General features: G+C 38.0%; 1 protein-coding gene across 7 annotated transcripts in view; it reads left to right on the top strand.

The window, feature by feature from the left end:
- The window catches only part of nrxn2a (neurexin 2a), a 169197-nt gene that overhangs the window by 26285 nt on the left and 115337 nt on the right, over positions 1-27575 (top strand). For 6 of the 7 annotated variants that reach the window (XM_008427082.2, XM_008427078.2, XM_017308569.1 and 3 more), the window contains exons 2-5: positions 10128-11221; positions 13342-13362; positions 21150-21179; positions 21413-21424. In XM_008427082.2, coding sequence (XP_008425304.1) covers positions 10519-11221; positions 13342-13362; positions 21150-21179; positions 21413-21424 — 766 coding nt within the window. In that variant the 5' untranslated portion in view covers positions 10128-10518. The remainder of the gene's footprint in view (positions 1-10127; positions 11222-13341; positions 13363-21149; positions 21180-21412; positions 21425-27575) is intronic. The other variant, XM_008427079.2, reaches the window with a different exon arrangement.

Here is a 27575-nt window from a genome sequence, read left to right as displayed (position 1 = left end):
AAGGGTATTTTAAAAAGTTCTTAGTGTTTTCCTGGGTGTAGACTGTGCATACCGATACATGGTAGACTTACAGGTTTGTAGAGCGTGAAAATCTTCCAGTTCCAGCCCTTTTTGTCTGCCATGCAACAGCACTACCCAACATGCTGACCTAGTTGGTCTTTCATAGTCTGATTGACAGAAAAAACAAACATTTTTGTGACTCAGTGGCTCTCCATTTGGCAAAAAAAAAAAAAGATAGCTTGGCTGACGAATGAAGTGTGAAGACAGCACAGGTTATCAGATGTCCATAAATGCTTAAATTGAAATCTACTTCCTTTTTTTGTTTCTGGTAGATTTTTTTACCCCTACTTCTAAAAGCTTCTTCGGCTCTGAACATGGATTGACAGTACCGGGTTTATACAGGTCTGTTGATTCAAATGATTTGACTGTGTAAAGAGCCTTAAAGTAAACTAGATAGGCCAGATACAATCAAATAAATGGCTATATCAAGTGAAATTGCAAAGGACGGCTTAGGTGCAATGTCTGGTAGGCTTCTCGGTGTCAGACGGTGTGGCGAGAGGCAGTGAGGAAGATGCTGTAGACCCAGGTTGAAATGAAGAAGTAATGATTTTAATGGTGATGGAATCCAAAATCCAGGTGGCACAGATGAGCAGACACAAAAATGCTCAGTGCTGGTAGCAACTGATTAAACCAAAAGACAGACTTGACGGCAAACAAGATGAGAACCTGACAAAGGACAAGGAGCACAGGTGGGTTTAAATACAGAGGGAGACAATCAGGAGTTAATTGCATCACAGCACGGTGACGCTGAAAACGACACAAAAACCTAAATTAACACAGAGAAAAAACCAAAACCTTACACTCAGTTATATATTTGGAGAGTTTGATGGCCTTTTTTGCCTTTGGTCCTGAAATAGTGCATACATTTTACTGATCAACATGCTGTAAACATAAAGGAGTGCCAAGAAAACCATACCATACCATACCAACTTTATTTATAGAGCACTTTAAAACAACCACAGCTGATACAAAGTGCTGTACATTAAAACACAACAAAAAAACTTACAGTTTAAAAACAAACAAACATACAATTTAAAACTAGATCCCACTGGAGTTGAAAGCCAAGTAAAATAGATGGGTTTTAAGACGAGCTTTAAAAGTGGACAGTGAAGGGGCCTCTCTAACCTGCAAAGGCAAGTCGTTCCATAACTTAGGACCCATGATAGAGAAAGCCCTGTGTACGATTGTATCATCTTACCACCACCAGCAGCCTAAAACATTGATACAAAGCAGGATTGATCCAGGTCTTCCTGTTTTCTATCGTATTTTCTGACTCAACTATCTGAAAGTCACAGCTAAAATCAAGATTAATTGGACCAGCCAACATTTTTTCCAATATGCTTTTCTCCAATCATGGTGAGCCTCTGCGACTTGTAGCCTCAGCTTCTTGTTTTTAGCTGTCAGCAGTGGCACCCTTTCTGTTAATGTTTAATTCCCACCATGTTAAACCAGCCTGCCTCTTCTCCCCTGGCACCAATAAGGGATTCTTGTTCACATAACTGCCACACACTGTGTATTCTTTTTCCTTTTTTGAATATTCTTTGTAAACTCAAGAGCTTGTTGGAGACCTGTCTGGCACCAACCACCATGTGACGGTCAGACATTTAAATCCTCTTTTTTCCTGAGTATTAAGTTTTATTCAGCTCGTCACAATGACCAAAGGTTTTGAGTTGCTGCCTTGTAATTGGCTGATTTGCTGTTAAGTAGGAATTGTACAGTGAGGGCATATCAGGTGTGAGAGTAGAGTACCGAAAAATTGTACTCAAGTAAGAGAAGCATTATTTCAGAATATTTTTACTTGTGTAAAAATAAATTGTAGCCATCCAAGAAATTACTCAAGAGTAATATGGTATTTGGTGAAAAGGCTATTGAGTAACTGAACAAAACATCCATCCATCCATTTTCTGTACACCCTTGTCCCCTGAACAAAACAATCATTTAATATTTCAAAATTACATGATCAGATGGACCAAAATGTAATGTTATCGGGAAAATTTACTAGCAACAAAAATAAGCATAATTCATGTAAGTAACATAAATACAAAATAACAAAATCAGGCAGAAGAAACATGTTTTCCAAATCAGTTTCTTTCATTATAAAAATTATGAAACTTGGACAGTTATGAACAAAAACTGCAGGTGTGTATCTATCGAATCTATGAAAACAAATTTAACGGGTGAAACGTACACAGTTTCGTGACTCTTATTTGTCCAATTATTGGAACAAAGCTATAAAAAAGCTCCTCCTAATGATATAAATAAAAAAACAAAACATTAATTGAGAGTAAATTGAAGAGTCGTCCCTCCCCCCTCCCCCCTCCAGCAGGTATTTCCTTGAACATTTACGCATGCTGGAGCGACTTCTTACACCCAGGGAATCTTCTGCTCAAATGCAGCTCCCAAATGTCATGAATACTTCATTAGATGTTTGTGATTCATGGCGGTAATTAATATCCAAAGACATGCCCTATTTTGCTGCTAGCATCGCACAGACAGCGACGCCGAAGATTGAGGGGGTAAAAGATCACAGAGGCGTAGAGGGAAGTCATTGCTTGCCGCCCAACTCTCACTCTGTGCACAAAGCCATGACACACCCATACCTTTTGAAGATTGGGCATGCATATTGAGTGCAGTTTTTCTCCCATTTGCTCCTATAGGGGCCTATTGGAAATGCATCCACGCTCTCACAGGCCCCATTTAGAGAATGACTGGATATTTAGCCCCCTCTGGTCCTCTAATAGAAAAAAAAAAAGATGGATGAAAGCAGCAAAGCTAAACAGCTGGAGAAAAAATAGCCACGAGGAAGATTGGGTTCAAATGCTAAATTCTTCTTCCTATTGGAAGCCTAATGTGCTTGGATAAACGTTGGTTTAAAAGAATAGCTTCAGAGCATGTGCAGTTTATTTAAGCATTAAATAGAAACCAATCCGTGCAAGGAAGGCAAGCTGTAAGACAAGAAGACCTTGAGCTGTGTCTGCAACAGAACACTGTCTACATCGCAGTGTTTGAAGATGCCTCCGTGACAAGCAGGCGCAGACGCCATATATGATTAAGTCAAACTCACTAATGCATTTTAAACAGTGCCGCAGCATTACATACATGTTACGGTATCTGCTGTGTCACACAAACTATTTATAAAGAAAATATGTTCTGTACTGTTGTAAGATCTCTCAGGCACATTTCTGCATCTCTGAGCTGTTTTATTTTATTTTTTTTAGCCACTTCACAGTCCACCTCCTGCTCTGCTCTTTAACCTGTTTGCTAAGTTGATTCCACGCAGGGAGTCTTTAAGATCACCACTGTGTTTACTGACACGCTGCTGAGGATCAGGAACATGGCGAGCCTCGCGCCACGATCCCCGTTGTTTGATGTCAGCTTGTAGAATCAAGAAAAATGGTTCGGTGCTATTCCCTGCAACACTCACTCTGTGGGGAACCAACACGTACAATCAGTAATTGCTGACCCCTGGGCCCTTCCTCTGGTTACCTCTGAGCTTCAGCAGCAGCTCATCCATTCTTAATCTCCTGTGCAATACGATACTCTTAAGGATTGTGGTTGGATCTGTTTAAGAGAATGTATCGATTGGTAAGATTATGTTTAATTGGTAGAAATTTTGAGCTTCCTTGAGATTTTGATGTATTATACGGCTACATTTTCGTGGCCAGTAGCAACAGCCTGAGATTAATGGTTGTTGTCGGACAGCAGTATCTATGATATCGCATTCTTGAGACGTGTCATAACTATTATCATCATGAATGTCTCATATATATATATATATATAAATGTGACATATAACAAACATATAACATATAACAAACCTAGCAAATCTGTTGCAGTGTCCATATTGACTAGATTGTTTTTTTTTCTGTTTTTTTTGCTCGTGTAGCATGACTCATACAGTTTTTATGACATGGTTGTCCAGCCGTGTGCAGCTGTACAGAGAGAGCCTCCAGGATTATAAATTCCTATAACCTGCTCTTTAGCAGTGTTAAAATCTTTGCTTGTAAATTTTTGCTACGTTTATCATAAAATTGACCGAGCAGACTTTATTGTTTTTATTATCTATAAAATGTATGTTGCTGCTTTAAAGGGAGAAAAAACAGCTAAGTTTGCTTTTAAAAGCATTAAGATTTATGTAAAAGCAATTTAATATAAAACTGCAATAGAGTAACTTTGTGATTACATGGAAATCCTACTTGTAGTTTTAAAATAAGTGTATAAAACACTTATTTGGCAACAATTCTTGAGTTATTTCTGCTAATTCATTTACATAAGCTGTAAAAATTCTGAAATAAAAGCTTCATTTGAAAAACCTTTTTAGACTTTGTCATGAAATGATGAAGCGCAGGACCCAAATGCAAGGAGAGAGCAGGCAGGTGAAAATAAACAAAATTAAAGAGTGATTTTCAAAATCTAAGGCCAAAATTATTACATGGCTATGGGAACACCAGGAAACAGACTGGTGGGAACACAATGATTTGACCAAGTGAGAGATATTTAGCTGCAGAGTCGATTGCTGAACATGGAAAATATGGTTGATCAAAAACTGGGTGCAGCTGTGAGGAGAGATGGCTGCTGGAATACACAGAAAACATCAGGATGGACTAAAATAAAGCTGAACATAAAATCTCCAAGGTCCTTGTGGTGAGTAGACAACTTTTTGTTACTATTACGGTACTTAAACTGCATTTGTTACTGTAGATAGTGATATTTTTTTTACTTTTTAAAAGCAGCACAGAAAACACAAAAATAGATTCAATCCCATTCAGAGCTTCACATTAATATTTAGTTCCAAACAGGAATTAAAATAGCAAACGTTTCAAGTTTAAAGACAGGCTATTATTACTAAAGTAAAGTTTTGATTTCTCTTTTGTGCAGATGCTCTATTATGTTTTTCATCTTTCTTGCATATGCATGACTTTTGCATAGTGTGTGAAAGAGAAACAGAGAATATTCTCTCTTTAGCTTCAGGAAAGTTTTTTTTTTTGTTCATCAGACTCCAAAATCTTAAATACTTTGATGAAATATGAGGTAATTTGATACAAAAGCATTGAAAAGAGTGTCGAAAGAAGTCAATCTCACACTCATTTCTTTTTCTAATTGCAATTCAAGCAATTCAAGATTGCTTTTCCCAGTTGAGCAATAAACCTACTAAGGCAGCTGTTGTCAAAACCTGACCTGTAAATCATTAGCCTTGCTTTTGGTTTTACTGGGTTACTCAAATTCTTTTTTTTATAATTTCTTTTTTTAAGATTTTAATTTATTGAGGTTAAAAAAAAAAGCAACAGCAAAAATTTTAACTTGCACAAATAAACAAACCACTTTCACTCCTATTTTGACTTCACTCCACTTGTTGCCTGGCAATTTTAAAGTTTAATATTCCTGCGCAAACATTTAGGTGAAAAGCTCCTCAATCTCAAACCTACCAGGAACTTCCTCTTGACGGTCTTATGTTTACCAGCCAAAGGTTGCTGATGGTTTCATGCACTCTGTGTTCAACTCTTCAGTGTTGGTCTTTTGAATCAGTTGCACCGACACTTTGGAAAGCGTTTCCTCTAACTGTTGGATTCACAGAGACTAATGACTCTTTTAAATAGCATCTGAAGGTGCTTTTATATAGACATGCATTCAGCTAACTCTGTCACTTTGATGCTTCTTGAATCACATTTTTAAAATTTGTTCAATGTATTGTTTTCAATTTCTCTGTTTTGAATTCATTAATTTAAAATAATTGTTACTGGGGTTTTTAATAAACCTTACTTTAGAATCCTTTAACCTCATTCTTGCTTTATGAAACCTTCACTGTATTTGTGAAAATAAAAAATTAGGATTCTTAATTTTCCATAAAATATATAAATAAAGTCTAATTTTGACTAGCCAAATAAATGTAATGGGACAATGCTGTTTGTGAGCTGCTTAGTTTTTTTTATGCAAGCTTTAAAATATGAACGACGCACGATCAGTATTTACCATGGAATGCATTTAATATTACTCTTAATGTTTGTTATGTAAATGTTTTAGTTGGTTAATGGGTGTACAGTGCAGTTCAGCGGAGTTGCCAGGGTTTAATAATACATGATGGTACCCAGCCCTGCTCTCCTATTGTGTTGTTAGTGTCTTACTATGGATAAAAATCACCACTGTCCTCAATTTGAACTATATACAGTTCTGGAGGAAAAGAAAAAAACAACACTGCATTGAACCCCATTGAAAACCTCCTGGTTATTCCACCAAATATTGATTTCTGTACTCTTCCTGAGTTAAAACATCAGTATTGTTTCTAAATTAATATAAACTTGTTTTCTTTGCACTATTTGAGGTCTGAAAGCACTTCATCTTTTTCATTAATTTGACCATTAACCTGCAAATGAATGCTACATTTTTGGTTGGGATTTTGGAGAAATGTTGTCAGTAGTTCATAGAATAAAAGAACAACGTTCATTTGACTCAAACAGTAAAATCAGAGAAACAGCACAGTTAGTACTGGGCGCAGATGATCTGACGGATCTCAATGAGATGTTAGCCTGGAGAAGATGCATGGCATTTATATACCGCGGCTCAATAAAGACTCATTAAATAATTGGGCAAATTGGGTTATCAATGACATTACAGAAACTGGAGATTTATCTAAGATTGTTTTAAAGACAATCTCCTGTGGCATCTTCCCTGGCAACCATTGTTTTAGCAACAGTGCGGTAGCTGCAGACATTTCCAGCATGCACTGGTTACGTTCTGTAGGTGATCTTAAGGTTCCTAAGCTGAGAAATGTGGTTGTCAGGCAGAATTATTGCCACCCAAAGAAATTATCCTGGAGTTTCTTAAGTCTCACCTATGACAAAAAATGCTGGAAAGCTGATGATAAAGATGAAATTAATAAAAACTGAGATATGTTGCAAGGAAGAGTGGGCTAAGGTCACTGAGTTAAGATGTGGCATCAAAATCACCATCAAAATGTGCAAATTTATATGATTAATTTTTATAGTTTTTCCCCCGTTTCAAAGGGTTTATTTGGTTTTCTGTTGAATTTTACAGGATAAACGTCCCATTTTATGGGCGCAAACCTTTGAAGCGATGAAACGTGCACACACTTTTCACAAAGGGTGTGTGTGTAATTTTGAGAGCCTCCGTGTGAATAAAGTTTTCCATTGTAAAGTGTTACCAGGCATATTTTATTTTGTAGATGTTCTGTTTCTATTAGTCTTTTATGCAATTTAAGAAGAAAAACCAGCAGGCTGAATGGATAAAATTCATGTTTTCGGGGCTTTTCGGTTGGCAGAAGATAGAGATGCACATTTGGCTGTGTTATTGTTTTGGGCACAGGTCTCCAATTTAATGACATTAATTTACAACCCCGGATAAATGCTAGAGCCCATTGTGCTCATGATCTGTAATTGGCCTGCTGCTTTTAATGAAAAAACTGGATGTTATCCAGTGAGAAAAGCCATTAGATGTACAGAAGGCTCAGGGCCATTTTACAAGTGCTGCTGTTAAGTTGTCGCAGTTTTGTAACGTAACAGGCTCCACAAACACAAAGAAAGACACTTTAGATTCTGCTGCATCTATATGATGTTTTAGAAGCTTTCTGTAGATTTTTTCTTTTTTTGTTTTTTGTTTGCATTGGACATTTCATTTAAAGCCGTCTTTAAACAGTCATCATAAACCGAATAAATATAATGTGAAGTAATACTTTGTGTTTTTTTTTTTAAAAAAGCCTTGGTTTCTGAAGAGTTTACTATAAAATTCCTTTCAAACATTAAAGATGACAAGGCCCACAGTTCCTATATGAGCTAGATTCAGCTGGTTTGCTGGATAAGGATTAGATTTTTTTTTTTTTTTTACATTTGTAGACAATTGACATTGACCGAGTTGCCTCTCCGAGCTCTTGTGGGGAATCGCTGTCTCTATTAGCTTAGCTGTGTCTCCATGTTGATGGAACTGGCTGTTAAAAAGATAGAGGATTATTACTGTAAAAACCCCACAGAAAATGTGACATGCGGAATCATAAACGGGCTTGAGCTGTTGCACAGTCTTCTTGCTGTAAAGAAAATGTGTTTGTCCTGCCTTCGTGTTTGAATTTTTATACCACTTGCTCATTTTAACGAGTACAGGCTGGAGAAGGATCGACATGCGACGATGCTTTAAACCTGAAAGGTGCCGCAGCCCTCCTTATTTCAGCGTGCACAAAACGACCAATGCGTTGTTTTTCAAAATCAATACGAACCTCGGCTGTATCAGAAATGGTATTTCCCACACCGTGCGTGACCCTGACAAATAGCAATTCATTCTGCAAGGAAAGTGTCAGCTTTTATGACCTTCCTCGATGCAGCTGTTCCCTTGATAAACTTGTCTGTCAGTAAGTTTTTTCAGCCTACAGCAATCTGATACTTTGGTAAGAAATTTGGCTTGATCTTGTCAAGAAATCTCTGCTGCACTTCTTTTATCCGTTTAAATTTTTCTTTTCCCCCTAGGAAGCCAATTTTGGCATCAGTTTGCTCTGATTGATAAGAAGAAGCCCCAGTAGCTGCAGATATTCTTGAATGTTTATAAAAGGAATTAAATGCCCGAAATAAATTATACTCTTAATTTGAACGGGACTGTGTGAGCTAATGTATTCTGGAGGAATCATGAATATCTACAACTGTTCCATTCTTTTGTGAAAGCCGTAATAGATTGTGGCTGTCGATTTTGTGTTTAATCGCTTAATTGGATCATACGAGTGGTTTGCTCTTTTATCTTATTATAATAGATTTAAGGCATTTTTGGGTAGTGAGCTCTACCAAGCTGTGTATTCTGTACACTCCATACTTACTGTTTGTTTATTCTCTTGCTAAAACGTAAATATTCTGGGACGAGAAGGAATCATTCACGTAGAATCTAAAGTTCTACTTATTTTATGAGTTGTAGCATTGTTGTACCCAGTCTGCTCCCATTTTATCATTCCCATCCTAACACTACTACGTCATGTCAGTGTTACAACACAAAACTACAGACTAAATAACTTACAGTTTCACTCAATCTGCCAGCGACTTTAGATGCACATTTGAATCTAAAGTACACGAGCCTGCACATGGTACATTTTTAAAATTTGGATTCTTTGATACTGTATCCCTTTTTGCATGAGATGGAGCAATGGTGTGATCTCACCTTATTTTGGCACTTTGCTGATCTCCTTTTTGTTGAAGCCAATATCTCTTGTGCCAAAAGTGGGAAAGTAAGTTAGGCTAATTGAAGTACTGCCTAGCCATTGTGTGTGTGATGAAGGTGTAGCCCTTCATCACACACACAAGGCTTCACATTGGGCGAGTCACACAGGTGCAGATGAGCTCCCCATGTCACCAGGACAAAGATAAACGGTAAATGGATCAAACTTGTGTACTGTTGTGTAGGACTGTACAATATTAGGAAAACTTGTGAAACGGAGTAATATTGGTTAATGATTTGTTCTGGTGTTAAAGTGGGGTCAGGGATTACTTCAGTGGGACATTATTCTAAAAGATTGTTGCTAAGTACAATATTTGATAGCAGTATGGCAATCCGTTTCGTGTCGACAGAAAAACTTCTTTTTCAACTTTTCTTATTTATTTACGGACCGACTTGTTTTGCTCATTTGTACCTTCTTTCTTTGAGTGCCAGGAGGAAACCTGTTAGGGGCTTAATATTTTTCAAATTACTGAGCCTTTATGTTGTGCCAACATATTTTTGTGGGTAATTTTCAAACGTCCCACTATCGTTTTAGAAATTAGTTGACTTTAGCTGCTTTCTCCGTTTGCTTGATTGTGAGGGGATATGGTAGGCTGCCAGATTTTAGAGAACCCATTACTAGTGGAAAACATCTTTTCACTAGTCAAAATCTTTGTTTTTAAAAGTTGCCCTTAAGAGCTTCTAAATGCTGATTTCTGAATACATTACCCTGATCTCCATATCTCCCTCCTTAATAATTTGTTAGATTTTTGTAATTCATTTGCCACGGTATTGGTAATGAATGCAGATTATTTACCTTTTTTTGTGCAATCAGAGGCTCATAATGCTTCCAGCAATTCATTACACATTCTTCTTTCATGTTTTAGGATATTGGGATGCTGAGCAGAGTGGAGGCTGTACCTAGGCTGCATGCCTAGCTAACCCATGGAGAACTGACAGGAGCAGTGCTGGATGGAGGCCAAGTCACTGGATGGCGAAGACGAGGAAGCACACAGTACTGTGGATCGCTCGCATTGTTTGTTCTCTTCCTCAGATGAAAAGTAGATGCGCCTCGATTGTCAAGAGATGGCAAAAACAGATCAGGATAGGCAGTCAGTGCTGAACAAACTGTGCTGCACATAGGAGTTTGAGTCTTATTTTTTTTTCCTTTCGCCTATTTTATGGTGACTTCAAAAATATTATAGACGTTATATAACATTCCCTGATTAAATTGGTGAACACACAGGCGCCAACAATAGGAAGCAGAGAGAAACCATCATGGGCAGCTGTAAACGCAAGGTTTCCTGGTTTTTGTTTTTAGCGTGTTTAGTGTTAGCAGGAGTAGCCTTGGAATACGAAGGGGTACCGGGTCAGTGGACTCACTATGCTCAGTGGGACGCTAAGTCGACCGGCGAGCTGAGCTTTATTCTGAAGACCAACATCACCAAAGCCCTGGTCCTCTACCTGGATGACGGCGGGAACTGCGACTTCTTGGAGCTCCTGATCGCAGAGGGGAGGCTTCAGATGCGATTCACCATCCACTGCGCAGAGCCGGCCTCCCTCCACACGGAGACGTACGTCAGTGACCAGCGTTGGCACAGAGTCCTCCTCACCCGCAACTACAGGGAGACCCGATTAATGCTGGACAACGAGGAGAAAGTGGCCGAGGTGAAGTCCAAGAGGAAAGAGATGGTTGTGGCCAGCGACTTGTACGTCGGTGGGATCTCACCCGATGTGCGTCTCTCCGCTCTGACGTCGAGCACCGTCAAGTACGAGCCCCCGTTCCAGGGCTTTATAACCAATTTGAAAGTGGGAGATGCTCTGCCTGTGCTGCTGGACGGTCAAGCCGTGCACACTGATTTGGAGTACATATGTGATGCATACTCGCCCTGCAGCAACCAAGGCCTGTGCTCTGTCAGCCAAGGAGAGGTCCTCTGTGAATGTATCAATACCAGCTATAGAGGAAGGTACTGCCAAGAAGGTGTGTAAACTCCAATCTTCTTTCTTCTTTCTGCAAGATGTGTGAAAAGATTTACAGGCTAGATGGAGTTTCATTCAGTAAGCAAGACCAGACGCTGTTTTAAAATTCATAGCAAATCTATTAATTTAAGGCTCACACAATTATTAATCTGAGTCCCTCATAAGTTTGCCAACAGCTGCTGAAAATTACCAAATGTTCAAACGGTACATCTGCTCCAGGAAAATAAATTGTAATCTTCAGTTCTATTATACAGATGCACTTGATCTGTCACAGCCTAAAGACAAAACACACTGATTTCATATTGGGCAACTCATAAATCATGTTGACATGCTGTGTTTCAGAATTATTCTTGTTTTTGTCTTTAGTTTTGCGGACTGGATCATTGTTTACATTATCCTTATGATGATAGTTTGGACTTTTAGTTTGAGGTCTTTTTTTCCAAAGGTGGAGTGATTATACAAACAACTTTAACAAATTATATTTGTTTATTCACATTTTTCTTCAAAAATGCTCAAATATTTACATGCAAGCACAATGTTTGTTTAGTGTTTATTTTTTAAGGAATATTTTTAAAAAGGAATTAAGCAGCAATATAATTCTGATTGCTGCAGCTCTTAGAAATTGGTTTCCTCTCTGGTATGGAGTCAGCTCTAACCTCAGACAGGTTTGAGGTTAGAGTTTTGGGAAGACTTTTCCCGACCAAACCAGTTTTTACAAATGTTTGGGTTAGTTGCTCCAACTCAGGCAACTGCTGAGATGAGGCAAGATTGACCTTTCACCTCATCTGTCCACAACTATCAGTAAAAATGGTTTGATACAGTAAAGCTGCCACCATTCTTTGGTTTTCTATATAATCTTCTTTTTAAGTTTACCCTTATTTATGCAGGTAAATCATGTGGAGATCCACAATGTTGGATGCAGGTGGCTTTGTGCTTGGAAATCAACTCATTTTAACAATCTCTACCTTTTCTGCCTCAGAGAATTGTAAAATATTCAAGCCGAATTGTGCTCTAAACTTGTTGCTCCAAAGAGGGAACCAGCCAAATTTTAGCAGACATGCATATATTATTTTGATTATGTGGATTAGAGAAACTCCTCAATTAAAAATCATCGAAGATGTACATATGTTTAGTATTCACTCCACCCTGGGAAAAAAAAAAGAGAGAGAGTGGTTTGTTATGTGAACATGACAAACCTGATGGGCGCATGCAGACTTCTGACTGGAGCCGACGTTTGTAATTCTTTTGCACTAAACGGCAGATGCTACCATCAGCTGCATTTGTTTGGCCCATAAATGGTACCAATATGTTATTAATATCCCCTTCTAAACATATAGTTCAAACTCTCATTGAGCTCCTGGGGATAATCAATAAAGCCCACTTAACAGCAATCCAAGACAAAGTATGCTCCAGCAGTGCTCACAGGCTGCTCGGTGAAGCAGTTATCTTCACAAGACAGAGGATTTAAGCCGTCTAATGTGATCGGTGGTTGCATCTTTTCTTCTTCTTCTTCCTCTTCTTCTTCTTCTTCTTCTTCTTCTTCTTCTTCTTTTTTAAATGCTCAGACATCTAACAGGCCTCCCAAAATGGATGTCATTTCCTTCTTCTGGAAAACGCTGAGCAAAGAATTTAGCATTATAAAGTGAGCTCTTAATCTCCTGCAGCTCGGAGCGGAACGTGTAAATGCGGAATATACTTTCCACTCTGCACTTAAGGTTTGCTGTTTTATGAATGTTAGTCATTAAAAATATGACTGACGTGGAAACCATGCGGTCCAACCGCAGGGTTTCTTTATTGTCTAAAATACTAAAGATCCCCAAACTGCAGTCCTTTTAATTTAACAGTGATTGTCTGAAATTCATTTATGGGCCACAGATGTGATACAATGCCTCCATTAAAGGGCATTCATTTTATTGCTGTGAATATAATGGGCAAAAAAAAAATCACACCCCACCCCGCAAGGCTGAATTGTTTTAGCCAGCATGCATTTTCTTATTCAGAGCAACAGCAAGAACATATATAACATAGCACAGTGTATCCATGGTTTGCTATGCACATTTCATGTATTATTCTGTTGTCAACATTGTAAACGTCAGTTTTCTGCTCTTTGTTCCCCTGCAGCTGTCCAGAGAGAAGTCGAAGGTAAGGAAATGCATCTGATAATGAGTGCGAACGGAGAACGTGGCCTGTTTTATGGTGATGTTCTAATTTGCAAAGGATATCACCTTAGCATGACTGTGTGAGAGAGTGTGTTTGGTTATTATAAGGTTGTTATTTTCAGTTTGGACTGCAGTTCCAACATCCAACAAATTAAGCTGAGCTGAGACATACTATTGCCGGTCACAGGGTCACGAAAAGGGAAAAGCGCCTAATGTGCTGAACGCTCATTGTGTACATAATCAGCGCGCTCAAGGTGACTAAAGGTCTGCAGAGTGCGTGGGTGTCACACAATATGGACAACATTCACAAACTCCATAAAGGAGCAAATGACAGTGCAGAGTTGCAGTTCAATTATTTATGAATCCTTCTTTTTTCTGCCTCTGCAGGGCATATTTTTCACATTTTAATTACTGTTATACGGTTTGCTTTGTATAGTGTGCCATTAAGTGCTGAGGTCAGTATGTGTGCAGTATTAGACTCAAAATTACTTAACTCAACATGACTGATCACTGAAACCTTAACAATCAACTTGTGTGTAATAAGATTTAGAAAGATGGTTTTTCTTTTCATGAAGGGGGAGAAGAAAAAAAATCTTGTGCTACTTCTACTGACTACATTTTGGTTTCTAATGAGGTGCGCATACCGAGCTGAAATGAAGATTGAGCGTGAGTTGGGAGATTTGTTTAGTCGACATTGGAGAGATACATCCATCTCCCCCCCAGTAAGGACTCACGGTTCTGGTGAAAGGGCAGCCAACGGACTCAGGAGACCAGTATGAGGTGTGCTGCTCTGGTGCACGTTATAAATCACTGTAGCTTACACAAGATGCCAAACCCATACACACACCTGTTTTCTGAAGTCCTACCTCTGGCACACACAGTTTGCCATATGACGACAAAATAGACAAAAAAATTCATACCTTTTGAATGTTTTCCCATTTTGTCACGTTACAAATACAAAGTAAAAAATTGTTCTAAAGCAGAAAAGAAACGCTGCAACATTTCTACATTGTTTCACAAACTAAAACCAAAACACTCTGGCCTTGATTTTATTTTATGTAGGGTTACTCTAAATAAAAGCTAGCATAGCCAAGCGCCTTCAGAATGAATCTGGTACATTGAGTCAACCTTTGTGTAGAGTAGCAGAGATCTTAGGAATGGGCAATATTAAGTAAAACATAGTTTGTAATAATAATGGTTAAAAGAAGCCATTGAAATTATCTGCAGTCTATTAAGCAATTATAGCTATGACTGTATGTCAGTGCATACAGTCATAGCCTCACAAACGCGAATGCAGCTCTTAAAGTTCCCTGGTCTTTATTCAGGGATACTGAGACAAAGTAACTTTTTTTATTTTTAATTATTCAGATTTTTATGAGAAATTTAAGAAAAACATGTATGGTTTTCTTTCAACTTTGCATTTATGCAGTGCTTTGTGTTGGCCTATCAAATTTCATCAACATATACAGAAGCAGGTGGTTGTAATGTGACAAAATGTGAAAATGTTGAAGTGCTACGGACACTTCAGCAAAGCTCTGCAGGTGCGTGGAGCTCAAAAAGCATGAGAACAGAATGTGTGGCGATGGTTGCCTTAGTGTAGATTCTCTGCTGCTTTGAAGACTTAGTCACAGAGATATGTGATTTTTATTTTTAAGCAACATTTAATGGGTTTCATCTCAGCACAAATTGCAAAAACAAGCATTAATCATTACTAATGTGAGCAAAGATGTCAGGACTCTGCTTACAGCTAAATTGCAAGGAATATCAAATGACATGCGCAAAAAAAAAAAGAGCACATCAGAATGTTTATTGGATTAAAGCTTGACACGGAAACAATCCCCCATTGCAGAACGCATGGAAACAACACTGACAAGAGTGGGGGGGGAAAAAAACACACATTCACCAGATGCCTCTTTTCTGTCCTTCACACCAGCCTGTGAGAAGGAGCCAGTCTTCTCTGTTGCCCTTGCATCAGCTGAAATAGACCGATCTATGCATTACCTAAATCGCCTACTCCCAACAGAGATGACAAAGATGGTAACCCAAATGCTATATTTGGTCTTTGCTGTGTGTTTTTAAGTGGCACAGGAGTAGTCTTTATTTGTCTGAGGAGCTGCTCTAAGATGGTGAAAACCTCTCGGATTAGCAGGTGAGTCCTCTGAGTTGTCCGTCTGCATTATGCGGCACGCGGGCTCGCATTGATCTGTCCCCACAAAGGCCGCGCCGGAGCCTGCTCAGCTGGCGAAACAGTGCAGCAGCCTCTGACGTGCTGCGAGATCTGTGAACGAGAGATAAGGAAAGCCACCACAAGAGGCAAATGGAAAGAGAAATCACTCCAAATATATGTCTTATATATATCTTAAGCATACACAGATATATTTATATGAAACACATGCTAATAATGCAATTTTAGTTGGAGGGTGGACAAAACAAGTGTTAAAGTTTGTGAAGGACAAAGGACACGTAGGCTTGCATTTTGGAGCAGCAGTGACTTTGGTCTAATCCGTCATTACTATTAGCCCCGAAACGTTGTACTTTTTGTGGGCAAAAAAAAAAAAAAAAGATTGGTAAATCCTAATCCGTCTGTGCTGCCTCTTTCTTCTCAGATGTCTGCTAATTAAAGCCACAATAATGATGCCTTTCAACATCCCCAACTGTTTTCACTTTATGTTTTTGTCGAAACGCTTGGAGATAATTGTTTTTATGCTCTAGATAGAACATCTTAAAAGGGTAATGTTGCAATAAAAAGTACAAATAAATCGTTTTCACTTTACATAGTCATGCCAAAAAGTATTTTCTCCTCAAGCTCAGAGTTTTAAAAGTAAAAAAAAAAACAAAAAAACTAAATACACGTTTCTACTATGTTGGATGAAGGTGAAAAGAAAATCATGATGGGCAGTAGACAGAGAAAAAGGAAAACAGGAGAAAATATGTCTCAAGGAACACCCTTTGCTTTTCGCTGTTATTTCACGTTACTGAACAATGGTGAAAAGCTTTCTTGCTCAGTGGAAACAGGTTTTTCTTTTTTTACCAAACCAGTTGAAGTGCTGAAGTAGAAGTAGAGCCAGTTTGTAACTGGTTCCATTTTTCACAGCCAGAGAGCCAGCTTGGTGCTACGGCATTACTTTAATTGAAATCTCTCTTCCAGTAAATGTTTGATCCTCCCTCTGTTATATTCTAAATTTCTGCACAGATCATATTGCATGGAGACCGTTAATATCTTTCACATTATTCCAAACATTTATGTTAATATCATCAACTTAATTTATTAATGTGAAAACAACAGTCTGTTTGTGAATACTTTACATAGTCATAACCAGCTGCTCTCTATTTACAGGTTTAGAAACTGTAATTAGGCAGGGTTCATTAAAATAACCATAATTTTAAAATGCACTGCAAAATACTGTTTGATTTGGAAATGATTTTCACAGCTACAAAAAGCAATAACTCTTTGACATAATCCCCAATCAAAATAAGTTTATTTCATTGCTAACCACAATCAGTGATGCTCTTAATGTTTTGATTGATTATTGGTTTTCAAGAGCTTTACCTTTAGCTCCTGACGAAAACAATTCCTTCCTTTCACCCAGTAAAGGTTTTGTGCCAAGATGGCTTTTACCGTGACAAGGTTGGTGCCTCTGGCTGTGGAAAAAATAACCAGTACTGAGAAAGTACCAGTTCACCAAGTCCTGTTTAGTAATGGCATTTGCTGCTTTGGAAATAATTGGGACTTGAATATTGTAGCAAAGCAGAGAGAAGTTTTTGGGTAGGATTCTTTTTTTATTCATGTACATTATGCATACAAAGCACATGGATGTGAATTAGAGATGCACCGATTAGAGATTTGTGGATGATTTCCAATTGGAATTGGCATTTTAAACTGTCTTAATTGTAAACTAAACACTGTAAGCAACAAACCTTTGCATTGAGTACTCAAATAAAGTTGAACTATACTTTAATTTTGAGAATTAAAAAATCTACCAGGCATTTTTAGCAATTTATGTGAAATGTATTTATTTTTTGTGACATTTAACAGACAATTCCAGAAAGAAAAGTTCCAGCTCCCTGGGTCTAGCATAATCAAAATACTAATCATTGTAATAAATAAGTATCACAAGTAAAGTAAAGGGCTGTGGAGCTGGAAAAAAAGCCAGGAAGAAATAATAAATGAGTGAGTGAAGGCCTTTTAAAGTTCATACTATTAGTAGGTTTCAGTTGGTTATTGAAAATCAGCTTTTTCCTGCCTTTATATTATATTAGAATATAAAAATACATGTTTATTGAGAGATGGCACTAACCTGTTTGTTGTGCTTTTGGAAATATGTGGGGGGGTGGGGGGTTATTTGATAGTATAAAGATTGTCATCCTTTCCCATGTTGAGTGTATTCTTAACCTGCAATAGATCATTAAAATAGTTGAATATGAAACTACTGACCCCTCAGCATATAAAGAGCATATAAAAAAACTACAAAATTTGTTAATTGGACTCTAAATCAGCGACAGAATTCCTGCAGTTTATCACTTGATCTAGAAATAATAGTTTTCCTTTAATGTTGCTTCTTTTTGCTGCTCACTCATCCCTAAAATTGAGAAAAATCTTCCATCTGGTACAGCTTCCACACTGAAAAGTTTTGTGCTGTTTACAACCTTGTAGCACTAAGATTTACTGCATTTGTTTATTCATGAAAAAAACATGATTTTTTTTTTTGTATTTCAAAGCAGTTGGTCGTGTTGGAAATCATTCTGTTCCGGTTACCGTCAGATTTCTCGGTGCATCTCTAATGTTTATTCACAGAATGTGAACATGAACAAACCAAACCAATTATTTCCTGAAGCGTCCCCAGAACAAAAATCAGCCAATTTGCATCTTCCTAGTTCAATTAGAAATTGACGATGGTTATTTTCCATTGTCTGACAATAAAAACAAATGACCTTTATAAGGCCAAGTCAGAAGGATTCTAAGTAGCGATTCAAAGTAGTTTTGTTCAGCGGTTTAGTTTGCTTCTTATTTAAAAATAGAAAGCTGGTAGATTATGGGTAGGACGGGCAGCTTATTTCCACAGTCTTTCTCCTCTTCTGGGACTCTACAGGTCTGAGCCAGTTATCTCTGCATTTCCACTCACTGAGATTTGGGTGGAAGGCGCAGCAAAGTAGGAAGCACACATTCAATAGTTGGCCGCCTCTATGAAAGGGCAGGAACGACACCTCTCCTAATCCACACGAGTGTTTTGAAATATCGTCAGAGACTTAATTCACCGACTGGTGTGTTCGCGAGGCAACCACCTTGACCTGTTTTCTCTGCCAGCGTTTCAGAAAGATGCGGATTTTCATTGCCCAGTGCACTACTGAAACTGGTGGTGTGAGGAGGCTAAATGTTTTGGTCAAAAGACCTTCCTTCAGCTTTGTAGCAGAAAAGCTGGAGGAGGAGGAGACCAATTGGATCTTAATCCAGTCGCATTTAGAGAGAGAGAGTGAAAGAGAAAGCTTTGTACTGTACATGCACAACCCAGCCATCTAAAGAAAAAGTGAATCACTCGTAGGTTTGTGAAAAGCAAGTACAATATGCAAAAGAATGACAACAACAACCTGCAGGCCATCCAAGCAGCAACAAAACACATAGCAGTACAATTTAGTTTGACTCAGTGTGATTCCACCGTTGAACACCAGAGTCTCAAGCCCTTCTGTCACACCTTCTTTATTCTGTCATATATTCAGATATTGTTTGTTTTCTGGAAGATGATTGTACATATCCGACTAAAAACCAAAATTTTTTTCTCTCTCTCTCCCTTTCTGGTGACTGGGTTGATGCATCGATTGGCCTGTCATGTAGATTGCACAGCCGCAGTGTGGGTGCACACAGCAGCTCTTTGTCTGCTATGCAGACTGGGCTTTGGCTGAATCCTGTGAGTGAGCAGAGGCTCAGTCACTGGCTTTGCGATGGCACACTCTATCAAAAGCCTACGTGTTGGCAAGCAAGGACCCTCCCAGGGGTAATTATGTTCATTCCACACTCAGAGCTGCGGCATTAATAGCCTTGTTCAGCTGTACATGTGAGTAGATTTCTGCAACCTGGCCCTTCTGAAAGTTTTAACTAATGACTAAAATGGGACAATAGTGGTAATGTAAGTATTAATGAGTAATATGAATGACTTACTGTGCAGCACTGATGAGAGCCGTTTGTGTTTATTGGCACAGTGGCCTCACGGTTGCAGGTGACTTATGCTGTGCAATTTTCAGCTGACCTACTGAGATGTTGCTGTGCCTCACATGTGTATGTGCATTACAGAAGAGGTAAGGATACAGAACAGAGGCGTACAGGAATGTAATTCTCACCGTTTTGCTCTACATGGTCTACATATGGCAAACCCCTAAGGATTTTATCCATTGTCACCGGCAGTAAGGTGCCTCGTTACTTTGCATTTACTTTCCATTGGGATGAATCGTGTCGCTCCTTCCCTTTTATAGAGCTGTGCAAAATCAAAGTCTAAATATACAGAGCCTTGTAAAAAATATTCACATCCTTTAACTTTTCGCATTTTTATCAATGTACAACAACCAACTGTAATGCATTTCATTGAGATTTTATTTGACAGCTCAACACATAAGATCATGTAATTTTGAAATGGATGGAAGGAGATGCATGGTTTAAATTTTTGGAACAAATGAATAAGCCCAGCTGTTCAGTGAAGGCCTCAGAGGTTTTTAAGTGGACAACAGTGAGCAAACTTCATCGTGAAGTAGAAAACACAACAGATCAGGGATGAAATTAAAGAGAAGTGTAAAGCAAAGTTGGGTTATGAAACTACTTTACAAGGTGATCGAAGGAACTCTGGTTAGAACTACCAGAACGCAGGGTTAGACATAGTGGTGGCGACATTATGCTGCAGGAATATTTTATTTTAGGAATGACAGGAAAGGTGGTCAGAGCTGATGAAAAGCCAGGTAGAATTAAATACAGGACAAGATAATTGTCTTTCCTTGTGCCTAAGCTTATAACAAGGGCTACATTGGGAAGACTCAGGTTTAAACAAAGTTGGTTGATGGAGTCTAATCTAAATTCAGTCCTGAGTCCAACTGGGACTCTGTGGCAAGACTTGAAAAGTGATCTTCACCAATGTTTACATGAACCTCAATGAACATGGAGAAATCAATACAACTACACACCACACCTTTTAGGTTTTTAAATGCACCATTATGTTTTACTCTGTGTTGAAATGTCATCTAAAATCTTCATAAAATGACACAAATATATTTTTTCTATTTATTTTTTATTTCTTAAATATGCCGGAAGGTTAAAAAGTTGAAGGGCTATGAATATATTTGCAAAGAACTTCAAAAAATAAACTGTGCATCTGCAAAACATAATAAAAATCGTTGAATGAGCCTTTACCAGAGTGCGGTTTATTTATACGAGGTGTTTTCAATACACGGCAGCCTCTATGTATAGTAACACATCCCAAACGTCTGCATCTAGTAAACATACAATATGTGTTCCATTAGAAAAAAGCATCTGTGTGAGCAACTACCTGTGCGGGTTGCGCCGGTCAAGATGTTTTTTTCTCTCCTTGCCTCCCCTCTCCTCCCTTGAGATGTTTGTCTGTTTGAGTTTAATTTTCCCCTTATATTTTAGTTTGAACTTTGACATCCGTACCTACCCCCAAGGATGTCTGTCACAAACTGCAGTCCAACATTGTGACAATGCTTTTGTTCTCCCGAACCTCTTTATGAACTTCCTGTTTTCGTATCCTTTTTTCTGTTCTTTCCCTCAAGGTCTGGCGCACCTGATGTTAAACCGCCAAGGTATGGGGTCTATTGTTTTGCTTTTCCCTCCCAGCCACCTGAACACCCAGAGATCATTCAGTTTACTGTGCTGCACTAATATTTCCTCTCCTCTTTTTGTTTATTTTTTACATATACTTGCCTGTTCATTTTATGCTTCCTCTCATGTTATTCTCACTACTCACTCAATATTTGTCCGTCAAACCCTTGTCCTGACCACTGACTGATCTACTGGAACATCTTCATCTCTGCAGTTTTACGCCAAGGTAATGCTTCTAATGCTAATAGAGTTTATTCGGTTTGGTTTAATGGTGTTTTCAGACGATTCAGTGATGAAGAGCAAAGGTTTCGCATCCCAAAAGTAGCTTTAGCACTTTCAAAACAATCAAGACAGATAATTGTATCCTGGTAGGAATAAATTCTTGCATTAGGTTTTTGCTACTTTTCATTCTCAGGGTTTCATTTCAAAACTACCCAGATTTCTCACTGAGTTGCTTATGATCATTGATCAGCGGGGGATTTCAAAGCACAAATGGAAGAGAAATCTTTACCTTGGGGAGTTTCGCTAATAAAGAGCTAGCAGCCCAGTAATACACACTTGGCAATGCTGTTATTTATCATTTTTCATAGCAGTGAGAGTAAAACCTTGGAAGGCAAACATGCATCTGCTGCTAAACTGGGAAAAAAATAAGACCTAAATTAATTCTGAGCTGCATGCGTTTACCGTGCTAAGAAAAAGTATTTGCTCCCTTACAGTTTTCTTGTGCTTTTGCGTTTTTGTCAATTTAAAATGTTTCAGATCATGAACGTTTTTTGTATATCAAAGATAACTTCACTCAAGAACTCACTAAAGTAGCAAAAAAAAACATAACATTGAATGCACCGCAGGCCTCACTTGCATCAATTATGTAAGGTCAGTATTGATGATTCAACAATATGAAAGAGACTTTTCAAAATGGCATCCAAGGGAGAGTTCTGAGATGAAAACCACTGCTGGGGAAAAAAAAAAAACACAATGTCTTGTCTTAGACTTACCAAAGAAATCATCTTTATGTTTCCCAATAATTTTTTGGAAAATATTCAGTGGAGTGACGAGACAAAAATGGAAACGTTTTGGGAGGTGTGTGACTTGTTATGCATAGAGAACATCACACCTGCAGTTAAACTTGAGAGTAGTAGTGTGATATCTGGAACTACCTTGCTACTTTATTTGATGAAACCACAAATTCGGATCAGTTTGTGACATTAATCTGAAGCACGCTTGGGTTATGCAGGAGAATAATGATCCAAAGCACATCAGTAGACCCAGCATTGACTGGTGCACAAAATTAAATAAATAAATAAATGGAGATTTTGGAGGCACTTACTCGAAGTCTGGCCCATAATTTAATTAAGGTGAGGCTGCATAATCTCAAGCAGACTTTTTGTGCTCAAAAAACACCAGTGTGGTTGAATTAAAACACTTCTGCAACTGAAAGTGCAACCCACAGCAATTTAAAAGACTCATTGCCAGTTATAGGAAATGCTTAATAGTTATTGCCTCCAAGGCTGCACAACCATTTAATGGAGCTAGATGGCTGTCACTTTTTCCACAAGAGGGCATATGAAGGTTTAGTTCACTTCATCTCCTTTTTTTTAATTAAAATCACAATTTGAAAAAAATGGATTTTGTATTTATTTATTTTTTTTTTAGATCTTCTTACCAAAATTCCTCCACAGCAATGATGTAAAAGAATCATTACCAATTGTAGGAAACACTTGGTAGCAATTCTCAAACAGTCGGTGTGTTTAAGGGACAAATACTTTTTCACATAGAAACAAGTTGGTTTGCATAGCTTACACCCCAAATAAATGAAATCATCCTTTGAGAACTGCAGTTTCTATGAAGGTTATCTTTGTCTACTGTTAAATTTAGCTTGATGGTCTGAAATATTCAATCGTGCCAAAAAAACTCAAAACAGAAGAAATCTGTAAGGAGATAATCCTTTTATAAAGCACTGTCTGTATATATAAATTCAAACATATAGACATTTGAAGCATGTGCTGTGCCTTCAGGTTTTCCTCGTGTCTCCATGGCTGTCTGTATTGCCTTGAAACCTACTTGAGACATGGCTTTGATGACCCATTCTGCCCAAGTCCTTGAGAAAATGAGTTACCTAAGCAGGAAAAAAAACACACAAAAAAAACACTGCTGTTGGGTTATCGTTACACTTCCTGTGTTCTTTGCTTTTTTTTTTCTTCTTTTTTTTTTTTAACTCAATTTCCCCAGAGACATAAAAGTGAATAATCTGCAGCTGTGAACTGAAATTGCTTTGTCTGTCATCTTGTGTTATTTTCACATCCTCTGAAAAAAGAGGGCGTGGCGGCACTCTCAATGTTCTCATGTACATGTTTTGTGTTCAGTTGATTATGATATCAAAGCTATACTGATTAAATTACTTAATCAAATTAGCCCGGTTTATCTGCACCTACAAATTATGCAGCTAGAGGCCAAGCACGGGTCTGATATTTTAGATTAAAGTCTGCTTTTATTGTTTTCTAATTGTGGAGCCCATTTTTTGCATGTTTAAGGGCAGTTAAGCTGCCCGAACGCTGTGACTGAACACGCTGAATGCTTCCACATCCTCTGCTTTCTCAGAATAACTGCTCTATAGCTGATTCAGGACATTGTACAGTAAGTGTGTCCCAGAGCCACACACAATATGACTTATCATGAACTGAAGAATGGGATATGTAATTGCTTAATTTCATGCATTAATGTAAAAGAGAAATTCATTTTAGAAGGAAGATTTACAGAATTGTATCGGCGAGTGATAACCATAACGCAGCCCACAGTTATTAAAATGATATCATACCATGTACATGAGACATCAAATTTTTATTCAGATGTTAAATGTTTGAAGGAACATTAGTTATTAGCAATTACCCAGCTCTAGCCTTAGGGGCTGTTCGAGATGGACTTCTGATATGATGTGATAGATTCATACAGACCTCGGGAGGGTGAATATTGGCTGGTGTGCACAGAAATCCTTGATGTCATGCAAATTGTAAAATCATTCAGACACCCATGGACTGTGCTGGTAAGCTACTTTTTTTTTTTTTTTTTAATCTGCAGTCGCCCATTGTTAAGATGATTGTCCAGCTGTATGTGAACACTGCTTTTATTCATGCGCTTACCCTTAAGAATGAGGTTATGGGCTGCTCCATTGACAGACACTTTGCTTTAAGGTTAATATTAATGAGCAGATGTGTTCATTTTTGTGGTCAAACATGCAGAGGAAATAAGGGTAGAAAAGAAAGTCGCAGTTACTCGGTTACGAACTCCCTAAGCTAATTCTTTGTTGAAGGGCTTGCTGTTTCAGTTTCAGCATGCTCTTTTCTTCGTGGAAATTTATGAACGTCACAGATCTTCGCCGATAGAGTGATTAATATCTGATCGCCCTCTAATGTGACATTTCTACAAATCCTCCAGATCTTCACAACATCTCCTGTCCACAACACTCCTGAGGAGACCCCACAATTTTCCTGTCAGATTTAGCTGTGAACACTTTGAAGCATTCTTTTTGTGTATTCAGATGTATTCAAAGTCAATTCTTTGAAGGTGTTTTTGGTGCATAAAGCATTTTTATAACAACTGAAGGCAAGATAGTTACTTGATTATGGAATAAAATGGCACTAGGCCTGGAAAATACATAACACCTCTCATTTAAACACCTTTTCATTTTTCCTGCAGACACCTGAAGGTTTTTGGCGTCTAAATCGATAATTGAAATGATTCACAATTTCCAACACTTTTACAAAAACATCATATTTCACATTGGGTATGATGTTTCTCCTTATGGAATTGTGGTCCAGGGGTTTAAGGCCTGAGTGTTTAGTTTTAAAGGAAGTGATTCTATTTTTCATATGTACATCTTATTCCAGACATATCAAATTTAACAGGGACTGTGGTCATATGTAAAATACAACCAGTACATGACCTAGATTTTTACAGCTTCTTCCATTATGTTATTGGCCTCTTAAACTTCCCTGACAGGCTTACATCTCGCCTTTTCCTTATTTTTGAATAAACATCCAGTTTTTATTGTCTTTTTGCTGTAATTTTTTACTCTTTGCTGCCCCGTGGTGTATAAAATGGTCCTTGTCTTCTTCTCACACACCTTTAAACAATAAGATAATTTTAAACTTTTGACTCCGTACGCAAACTGCAACCTTAGCTAAAAGAAGTAAAGGTCATGAAAATCCATCCAGGACAGCTGATCTTTATTTCTGCTTAATCAAATTTACTTTAGTTGATGTGAGGCGTGAACACAAGAGCAATGAATGCTAAAACTGAACCAAAAGCTACTTCATTTAATTTAAGGATAGGGCAGGATATATGTTGTGTTAAAACTACAAAACATTTGTAAATTATTTAGAATGTTCTAATTCCTTTAAGTCGCAGAAAAAGTGAGTTAGCTGTACTTGGCCCGCAACATCAAATGCAGCTAAAAGTAAAGCATACAGCATCTTTTTACCTGTTTACTTATTAAAAAAAGAAATCTGACATCTTTAGATGTAAAATGGCTTTGAATGAGATACTTTTTTAAATCCAAGGGCAGAAACATTAATGAATTGATACAATTATCAGTTCACAGGCAGTTTGATATACTAGACAATGCTGTTTCCTTTGGGAAATTAGGATAGTTACATGCTAGACAAAGACAAATATCATAGCAGTCCTCTTTATGATGATTCCAAATAAGTGACATATATATGTATTGTAACACATTGTTGCATATTTTTCCCATTTTTTCAATTCGATATGATCCCTCTAATTGCTGTTATTGTGTTAAACAAAATGTGAAACCAATAATGTTTGAGGCCTCTCTTTTTTGAAGTAGCTCAATAAATCATAATTTTTGGGCGCGCACACACACACACACACACACACACACACACACACACACACATACAGGCAACAATGGCTTTCATAGAGTGCACATGTGGTTGAGGATCACTGAGAAGGCAAACTGCTGACACAAAAACGAGCAAGACATGACATCCAGTTGAGAAGTAGGAGAGATTCCTGGAGACTGTTGGTGTTTCCATTACATTCTGCTGAGCTTTCATTTTCTATCGAAGGGTTCTTCTATTTGCATCTTGGTTCAGCACAATGGTCTCATGCTTAATTCCAAGAGAGTTTGAAAGCAAAGCCTCCCCCCACCTTATTGCCTCCAGTCAGCAGCAATGTACAAAAAAAAAAAAAAAGAGATGCTTGGAAAGCATCTTTTGTAATAACGACTACAGCCATCGTCTTAGGAAGCGTTTCGACAGAGTTAGCGCCAAAGTCTTTGTGGTGTTGAGACAAAAAGAAAAACACTGTATTAAATATTTCTCATGCTGGGAAATTTTTGTTGTTTCTGCAGATATTAGTCCACTTTCTAGATAGGCTGCCTATGTAATTACTCATAATCCCTTTTAGAAGACCTTTAAGTTGGTGTCATGGCCATCAGAGAACACCTACATGGTAAGAAGTTGTAATGAAATAAAAAAGATTGCACTAGTTTTGGTTTCATTTCTTAACAATTGTAAATTTTTTTTTAGCTTAAATTATATAGTATCTACTTCTGGGTTGTTTTGTTTTTGGTAAGAATGCATTACCAGTAGGGAGCCTCACTGATAATGTATCAATTTGTTGTGTGCACAGTGTTTGAGCACCTACATAGCCTGAACAATAGAAAGTAATGGGGCCCAGTCAACCCACAGCCTTAAATTGGCCCTGGAGCATCGGCGCTGACATTTACAGTACAAACAAACAAACACAGGCTTTAGGGACGGCTTATCCGCCCTGCTTGAAATAGCTTCTTCAGTAGCAAACACTGCAACTATCGGAGGACAAAGCTTGAAACAGCCTACACATTTTAAATGGGGGTATTTATTGGTTAACTCTTTATCCATGTCAATGTCAAACAACAGGTTAATGGCAGAAATGATAGCGTCGGTACTGTACTGGAGACGTTTGTCACAGTCAAGAGTGGTTGTCTCAGCATGCCGTGTTTAAGTGGCCGTCTGTCAATCTAGCATTTGTCTTTCTGTCTTAGTTTTTTATTATATATTTATCATGTGTTTTAGTGTTATCTACCACATATATTTGAGTGGGTTTCGAATAGAAAATCAAACTGCTAGAACAACAGTCAAACCAGCAAAAACGTCTTTATTCATCCTCCATATGATGCCCTCTGTAGTGTTGGGGAAAACCTTCCAACATTTCACAGTGCATCTATATCACCCAGTGACAAGTTTGGAAATAAATATCTGACCAAGTCAGCCACAAGTTAGTTAGCCATTCTTTCACGTTGTCTCGCAAAAGTATTCACATCCCTTGGATTTATCCCAAAGTATATCAAAAGTTTAAACTTTACCATATTGTGTTGT

Source organism: Poecilia reticulata, linkage group LG14 (genome assembly GCF_000633615.1).
Source record: "Poecilia reticulata strain Guanapo linkage group LG14, Guppy_female_1.0+MT, whole genome shotgun sequence".
Classification (NCBI taxonomy): Eukaryota; Metazoa; Chordata; class Actinopteri; order Cyprinodontiformes; family Poeciliidae; genus Poecilia; species Poecilia reticulata.
The sequence above is the reverse complement of the archived record's forward strand: the minus strand, read 5'-3'. Positions and strand labels throughout refer to the sequence as shown.